The 8,634-nt window shown below is 50.7% G+C and overlaps 1 protein-coding gene across 1 annotated transcript in view; it reads right to left on the bottom strand.

Moving 5' to 3' along the window:
- Positions 1-8,634, bottom strand: part of TCF7L1 (transcription factor 7 like 1) — a 159,242-nt gene extending 150,608 nt beyond the window's left edge. Inside the window, exons 1-3 of the mRNA XM_072768932.1 lie at positions 8,371-8,634; positions 8,216-8,279; positions 7,875-8,002 (exon numbers count right to left, since the gene is read on the bottom strand). Coding sequence (XP_072625033.1) covers positions 7,875-8,002; positions 8,216-8,279; positions 8,371-8,634 — 456 coding nt within the window. The remainder of the gene's footprint in view (positions 1-7,874; positions 8,003-8,215; positions 8,280-8,370) is intronic.

The raw sequence follows: 8,634 nt of genomic DNA, 5'->3' as shown, positions 1-8,634 counted from the left end.
CTACAATTATGGTGAACACTTGGGGCCTTGTTCCTCTTGAATGAAACAGATTTCTTTCTTTTTATTTTTTCAAGATTTATTTGAGAGCGCATGCATGTGCACACATGTGCCTGGGGAGAGGGGCAGAAGGAGAGAATCTTGAAGCAGACTCTCTGCTGACATTTAAAAAATGCTACAGCAGCACAGTTTGAGAGTCCGAGTGTGAGTTCATTGCCTGTCCAGAGGATTCTAGGTAACTAGAGTTATCACCCCTTATCACTTTCACAAAAGCTCCTGCAAAGGGCCATGTTTAGGAAAACATTTTTATGGTTGTACTTTCAAAGTCTGAAATGTATTTCTAACCTGTTTACTTTCCCATGAGAATCTGTAGGCTATATAATGAAAAGATCTAAGATTCTGAAATTTATTTAGAACCTTAAAGGTATGTCAATTGAGGTAACTCAGAGCATCTCTGACACCTTATGAGTCTAAGAAAGCAAGTCTACATTACCCAGAGTGGTTCAATGAGCAGCACATACAGTACAGAAGAGAAAAGGCGAGTCCCCTTCACTTCCCTAGTGTTCCCTTCATTCCTGAATGCCAGGGTTTTGGCAACTGCAATTTATTTCATTGTCCCTGAAATCCAATCCAGTTTGAGAGAAGAGAAGACAATAAACATAGGACATATAAAAACCTCCTCTAAAAATATATGATCAGATTAGCCTATTTGGACATTTTCTACACTCTTTTAAGCAGCGAGCCTCCTTTCCCATCCCAATTATCACATCCCAGTATCTGCCCCTGACAGCAAATGAGTTGTGTTCTTTTTTTTTTTTTTTTTTTTGAGTTGTGTTTTGATTCCCATCTTTGCCCTCCTTCAAATAAGCCAGCTGCAGACATTTAAAAAAAGAGGAAACATTTGCCAGGTGTGCCCTATCTTTCGATCAATACACAATGTTTCATTATTTAACTGTAGCTAAAAGTTCCCAAAGTTTTTGAGTTTTCTAATGGGGTGCAGACTAGCAGCTTGCACTACCAAAATGTCCAGGACTCTCACCCTAGCCAACTGGCCCTTGGTTTGAGAACACCAAAGCTATCTAGCCATCCAATGCACTTGCCCCTCAATTTCTGCCAACTTCACCTCTGCATTTTTCCACATTCTCATCTTCAACTCTTGGTCTACTCTGTAAAATTGGGAGAACATCTACTGCTGAGTGTCCTCCATCAATGAAATAAGACTGCCTTCTGGCATCCCTGGGTGGCTCAGCAGTTAAGCATCTGCCTTCGGCCCGTGGTGTGATCCTGGAGTCCCAGGATCGAGTCCCACGTCGGAGTCCCTGCATGGAGCCTGCTTCTCCCTCTGCCTGTGTCTTTGCCTCTCTCTGTGTCTCTCATGGATAAATAAATAAAATATTTAAAAAATTAATAAGACTGCCTTCTTCCCAGTTCTAGCCCCATCGCCTCCTCTTGTCTTCTCCCCCATTCATCTTCCACCCTACCCTCCTGCCCTACAAACAAGCTCCCATTCCAGTATCCCAAATATGCTTTGCTCCATGGCCTTGGCTCTTCCTTCCCCCTTGCCATGGCCAAACTTCTTAAATAGGTTGTCCAGAGTCTGGTTTTCAACATCTCCCAGGTTACGGTAGACAGAGGCAGACAGGAGAGGCAGCTTGCCACTGGGGGCATCTAGTGTCGGGTTCTGGCTCAGTGAGGAACCGACCACTCCCTGGGACCAATCCACAGCACAGCATCCGGGTGCCCAAACTAGGAAGTGCTGAGCTAGTATCTCTGCCTCCCTATCTTTATCAACCCCACTCACCTGGATTACTTGTTTTACTGAGCACCAGTAACTTCCTAATTGCTAAATTCCCAAAGCTCCTCTTCACTCCACCATCTTCTTGTCCCCTCTCTTTGTGGCATCTGACATTGAGGACTAGCTTCCAGGATGTCACAGGACCTAGGCACTCCTCTTACCTTGGCAAAGGCTCCTTTCCATGCTGCCTCAGTGACTTCTTTCTCTACTCTGAGCATCCTGTCCTGGCTCCCTTGCATCACCTACCTGCTGCAATTTCAACTATCCACTCATCATCCCCTCAAAACCTATGCATCTCCAATGAACCTTAGCAGTTCCTCCAAATGAAAGCCCCTCACAGCCTGTGTGAATTCTGTAATGGCGGAATTAGTTTGTGAGTATCTGTCCGGCATGGGGCAGGCAAAGATGGCACACCGGGGCCCCACCTGGAAGAAATCATTTATTTCCCCCAGGTCACCAAGGCTCAGACAGCAAGAGTCAATTGCAACATCAGTCACTTTCTGCCTCCAGTTACTACCCCTTCCCACATAAATTCAAGCAACCATTCCAGTCTTTCCCATCCTATCCTTCCTTTCCATTCAGATACTTGTGGGCACTTTTCACCCCACCCCAGACTCCTATGAGTCTCCTAATCCTCACAGCTGCTTCCAGGTCCTCTCCCTCCAATCACTATGATCTAAGCACACATACCAGTCACATCACTTGCCAGCATAACTTTCAATTGTCCTCTGCTGCATAACTTTCAATTGTCCTCTGCTGCTTCTTGATTAAGACGGGATTCTTGGAGTGACGGGATTCTTGAAGGCCTCCCATGCTCTGGCCTCTCATCTTTCCAGGCAAATGGAGTAACTTGTATTACCCCAAACAGCCCTGAACTTTTGGTCTCCCAGTACTGGCTTCTACCTCATGATTGGGGTGCAAGATGACTATACTGTTTACCTTTTTTATAATTAACAAGAATCACTTTGAACTAATGAATGACTAAGTTTGGGGACTAGTTTGGGTTCTTTGGGGTTTTTTATTTTTATTTTTAGATTTCATTTTTAAGTAATCACTACACCCAGTGTGGAACTCGAACTCACAACCTTGGGATCAGGAGTCACATGCTTAATAGACTGAGCCAGCCAGGCACCTCAGAGACTCATTTGAAACAACCTCCTCTCCCAATGTTCCTTTATCATGCTAGCCCAGAACAACTTTTCTATTTTCTTTGCTCTGAAAATTGTTTTCTGGACTTTACGGACTCTTAACATAGACTTTCTATTCTGCGTTAACACCACTTCAATTTTTAAGACTGTAGAGCAAAGCTGGGTTTACTTCATCCTATTTCCCACTGCCCATGGCAGATCCTCCATAAATATCAGATGAGGTTGAGGAGTTATGAATTCATCTTAAAGGATGCCAATCTAAATTTCCCCAGTTGGAAAAGTTCAGTCGACTCTAAATTGGAATATCTAAGTAGGGCAGCTGCATATTTGGATTATTGCATCTTTCAAAGATTTACTCATCGAAATTATTTTTTAGGTCCCAATTTTTTTGGCAACCTTGGACATCACTGTAAAGCCAGGAACACTACATTAAAGGTTAGATTTTTGTCTCCTAGCCTACCTTCTCCTCAAGAATCCCAAGATGTGGGGCACCTGAGTGGCTCAGTGGCTGAGTGTCTGCCTTTGGCTCAGGTTGTGATCCAGGGATCCTGGGATAGAGTCCCACATCAAGCTCCCAAGAGCCTGCTTCTCCCTCTACCTATGTCTCTGCCTCTCTCTATCTCTCATGAATAAGTAAATAAAATCTTTAAAAAAAAAAAATCCCAAGACGTGAAATCAACGAAGAATGAGTCGAACCTGTAACTTTCTAAAAGTATCTACCCAATGGAAAAAGCCTGATAGCGTTCAAGCACCCACCCCAGAGTTTATCACCAGTTGTCACCCTAGGAATCTGAGTGCCAAAATTGTAACAGCTCAGGCAGGGCCCCTGCAAAAGCTTATTCCATGTAAAAAGCCCTCCTTAAACCCTGAGTTAGGGCAGCTCGGGTGGCTCAGCGGTTTAGCGCTGCCTTCAGCCCAGGGCCTGACCCTGGAGACCTGGGATGAGTCCTATGTCAGGCTCCCAGCATGGAGCCTGCTTCTCCCTCTGCCTGTGTCTCTGCCTGTGTGTGTGTGTGTGTGTGTGTGTGTCTCATGAATAAATAAATAAAATCTTAAAAAAAAAATAGAATCTTAAAAAAAACAACAACAACAACAAAAAAAAAAACCCTGAGTTATATTTAGGGGGAAAAAAAAAAGACAAGTTATATTTAGATGAGATGGCTTTACAGAATTTTACCAAAAGCAGCATGTTTATACTGACCTTCCAAAAGAAAAGGATTTACTTATTCGCTTTTACACACAATTCCTCAAGACAGACAACTTCTCTATCTGTACACAAGGATTTCTGCTGGGGTTCCTTGGTGTCAGGAAGAAAACAGGAGCATCCGGGATACTCGCAAGACTTGCCATGGGCAGCAGTGGGATATGAAGGACTTAAAACAAGCATACATTTGGAGAACAGAACCATCTCCTACAGAAACCTGAGTTGAGCTGATCAGAGGAAGGCACCAGCAAGTGATGCTTGAGCTACAAGGGAGTAGCTCTTAAATGTAGAAACTGGACCCAAACACCACAGACTCCCTTAGCAATTCTACCCAGAACTGTTCTTTCCCAAAATGTCGTCAGTGCTCATGTCATGGTCAAACTACTCTCTACCAGGTCATAGTTAAGTCACCAAACCAAATTCAGCATTTTCGGGTGGACTCTTATTAATTAGTCTTACACTATTTTTGACACCCACTTTCTTCTGGGTTGGCTTACATTTTCCAAACAAAAAACTAGTCAACAGCACCAAGGTGGTTTAATAAATTTGTGAAGTCTTTTCATGAATGAATATATAATTTCAGGGTGGCTATTTGAAGGAGTGAAAGTCGGTTTGTGGCGGTTATTCATCTCTTCATAGGCCACAGGGTCCCCAGGGCTCCAGAGGAGAATGAATCATGGCTTGGAGGCTTGGCACACACCCCAGACTAAGGGGACCTCTTCTCTAAAGAGCCTCAGGAAGAGGCCACTTCCCAGCCTCCCAGCCAAGCCAGAGTGCAGGGCAAAGGTAATGCATGGGGAAGAGATGGCCAGCCCCCAGTCATCCCAGCAGGAATGATGCCAGGGGATAAGGGTGTTGCAGCCCTGCCGCTTGCTATTCCGAGGGTCAATTAACACCCTGAGAACACTCCAGCCAATCCCTACTTTTGCTTGTGGCTTGGTATTTCCAGAAAGTGTAAGAGCAGCGGAGAAGTGAAGTCACCCAATTTTATACTACTTACAGGCTTTAGACGAGCAACGCCTAAGGTCGTGAAATTTATTAGTAAAACAAAAAAAGACCCAGGATGCCAAAGACAGACCAGATCATGTATTCTAGGCACCCCCTCCCCCACTTCAGTACCTCCCCCACCCATCCCCAACCCCCTATCTATCCTACATTCACTTTACCAGGCTTGGACCCCAACAGAGGGCCACTTTGTCAGCACCTACTGTTTGCCTACTGTGAGAACCACATTAATTACAACAATATAATCATCCACAGGAAAAGCATCATCTCAACCTTACAGTCCAGACAATCAAGTGCTTAAGTGTTTCCTCACTTGCTTTCCTAAAAGCCCACAATGCTCAAGGATAGGGTCAAAATTAGCAGGTTCTACGGAGCTCATCTAACTGCAGGACACTTTCCCAGTACATCCATGAACTTTGTAACCAGACAGGCCTAACGTAGCTCAAGGCAGGCACATAAGGGGCTCAGAAACAACAGGAAATTGAAACTACTTCTGTCAGGGCAGTTCACCAGGGAGACATGATTTCCTACAGGAGTGGGACAGGGCAGACTAAGTCCCTGAGGAAAGGCTGCCGGCTAGAGACTCCAGTGTCCCTGGAGGCTTCAAAGGAAGACGGTGACATGGGCCAGGGCAGGGAACAGCTGCAGGAACGAGCAGGGACTGTCAGAGACAGGCAGAAAAAGGTTGGGTTCTCCAAGGAGGGCTCCAACATTCCCAGGCAGCCCTGGATTTGGGAAATCTGGAATCCCCAGCGCCAGGGAGAACTGGCCTGTGAGAGTTCTTAGGCAAAAGAACATGTAAGGTGAAAGCAGGAAGGCAGGGCAGTAGAAGATGGTAGAAAGAAGGGATCGGAAACACACACAGAAAACCTGTCCCCTGGGGTGGGGGTGGGGAGCAAGCAATGAAGCCAGGCAGTTGTTAGAGTCGCCAGAGTCGCCACTCAAAGAGGAAGAATCAAAACACCCTACGCAGAACTGGATAGGTGGAAGGAATATCCTGCTTGAGGGAAATAATTGGTCATATTTGGGACATTTCTGGTGACTTTATCTGTACCACGACCTGGATCAGTGCTGACTCACAGACCTTAATGCCTCCCAGGCTCCTCTTTCCAGATGTACATCTAATGGCAAATGGAAAAATGGGACTTTGTTAGTATCACCCTCTCACACACAAAGTTCCAGGGACCCTAGCAAAACGGCTTTCAAAACCCTTTGGGAACTGAGCTACGTCGGCCCACAGGAAAAAGAATCAGTGAAAACCTAAACAAAGTAGCTGGAGCTTGTTTTGCTCGACTTTTACTTTAACCACTTTCAATATGAATAAGAAAAGGCACCAGTCAGATGCCCAGATCCAGCTTATATTCAGGGCTGCCTGGGGTGCTCTGAAGCAGGGACAAAGCTGCCGGGCTTTCCCTGCTGGAAAGGTGAAGGTGTGTGGTCCCACGCCCCTCTCCCCAGGTAGGAGCGCCCTACCTCCCCTCTCACATCCCTTCCGGCCAGGAGAGCGCCTTCGCTGAACCCACAGCGGGGCCTCCACTCTCCACCGACCCTGTGCCATGACAGCAGGCAGCGCCCATTCAGCACCAGGCACTTCTCAGCCGGCCCTTTCATTGTGATCATTATTTAGGCATAAACTGAGCCTGTCGGGCCTGCTCCCGAGGCGCCAACACCTCCCGCCCCCCACATCAAGAACGACCTGGTGGGCACCGGGAAGCAAAGAGAACCACGACGGTGCGCGTGGCGCCCAAGAGACAGCGAGTCGGAGGCTGACACGCAGTCACAGTAGACGGGTGCTCTGCCATCGACCCCAGCACCTGGGCAGCCCACCCTGGGATGGGGAAAGGTGGTGCCTCGCGGGTACACAAAGGCCTCGCCGGCCCTGGGCTGCGCCCCTCGCGACGCGGGGGGCGCCAGTTTAGGGCCAGGGAGGGGGCGATGGAATCCACCCTCATTTGCACGTCGTCTGGGGCCCGGTCAATTTGCTTAATCACGGCTCTAAATGCCAGCGCGCACCACACAATGCGCGCCCATTAACAGGTTTAAAGTGTCGCTGCGCTCGCTTTAAATGAGAAAAGCCGGCAACAAAGGGGGAAAAAGCCAAGTTCCTCAACTTGAAGAATGCCTCGGGTCACCCTCGAAATCATCTAGGCCAGTTTAAAATCCCAAGCTCCGCAGAGCAGTTGAGGCCCTGCCCGAAGGCTGGGGGTGGGGAGGGGAGGGGTGTGAATAATCCGCCACGAACACTGGGTTTCTTAGGAACCGACTCACAGCCGCGCAGTGGAACTGAGGTCGGGGGCGACGTCGCCAACCCAGCTCCCCCGGCCCATTGCCCAAGTGCCAGGGCAAAGCTGACGGATTTCCAAGAAGGAAAGCGAGACGCCCCCCGCCCCCACCACCACCACCAAAAAAAAAAAAAAAGCCGGCACAAATCCAGGTTTTCCTTTACTGCCGGCAAAGAATCTTGGAGGCCAGGGAACACCCCCAGCAGTGGACCCCAGAACGTCTCCCCAGCAGAACAGGAAAACGTAAAGGAACTTTACTTTCATCCAGACACGGACCAGCGCAGCCTAACGCTGGGCCGCCACAGAACAGTTCAACTCCCAACTCCGCAAACACTTTCTGCCCAGGATCCTCCCGGGACGGCCCCATCCCCCACCCCATCGCCGAGCCTGGGGGCGCATCCCGCCGCCCCCCCCCCCCCCGCCCCGGCCCGACGGGCACTCACCGTGCGCGCTCCTCCGGGAGACAAGGGTCCGTTGGAGAGGTACGGACTGCTCAAGTCCGGGATCATCAGGAACGGGTACCCGGGGTACGGGGGGCCCTTAAAGAACGCGCCGTCCTGGGGCCTTCTCACTGCGGGCAAGACCGAGGCGGGGGTGAGGCCTGGGCCCCGGGACGGCGCGGCGGCAGGGCCCCCGGGCGGGGACCGCGCTGCAGGACGGCCGCGGCCGCGGGGGGCGGAGAGCAGGGGCTCGGCCGCGGGGCCAGGGGAGCCGGGGGCGGCCTGGGGTCAGGCGCCCGGCGCGGCGGGGCCCGGGGCTGGGGGCCGCCCCGACCCGCACGTACCTTCGGCGAAGTAGTCCCGCGGCTTCTGGAAGGCGTCCCGGGCGGGCTGCGGGCGCCTCTCCGCCTGCGGAGGAGACACAAAGGCGAGGGCGGGTGAGCGGGTGAGCGGGCGTGGGGCCGGGGTCCCCCGAGGTCGGCCGCGGGAGCCCCCTTACCTCCGAGTCCGAGCTGCTGCTCTGGTTCTCCGACTCGTTGACCAGGGACGACTTGACCTCGTCCAGGTCCCGCTGCGCGGAGGCACTGTCGCTGCTCGGCTCCTGCTCCTCGCCCCCCTCGTCTTGGAAGGGGATCAGCTCGTCGTTCGCCCCGAGGTCGTCCCCTCCGCCGGCCGCCCCGGCGCCCGAGCCGCCGCCGCCGCCCCCGCCCCCGCCGCCCCCGCCGCCCCCGCCGCCGCCGCCGCCGCCGCCGAGCTGGGGCAT

The sequence above is a fragment of the Canis lupus genome, chromosome 12, assembly GCF_048164855.1.
Source record: "Canis lupus baileyi chromosome 12, mCanLup2.hap1, whole genome shotgun sequence".
In the NCBI taxonomy this organism is placed as follows: Eukaryota; Metazoa; Chordata; class Mammalia; order Carnivora; family Canidae; genus Canis; species Canis lupus.
The sequence above is the reverse complement of the archived record's forward strand: the minus strand, read 5'-3'. Positions and strand labels throughout refer to the sequence as shown.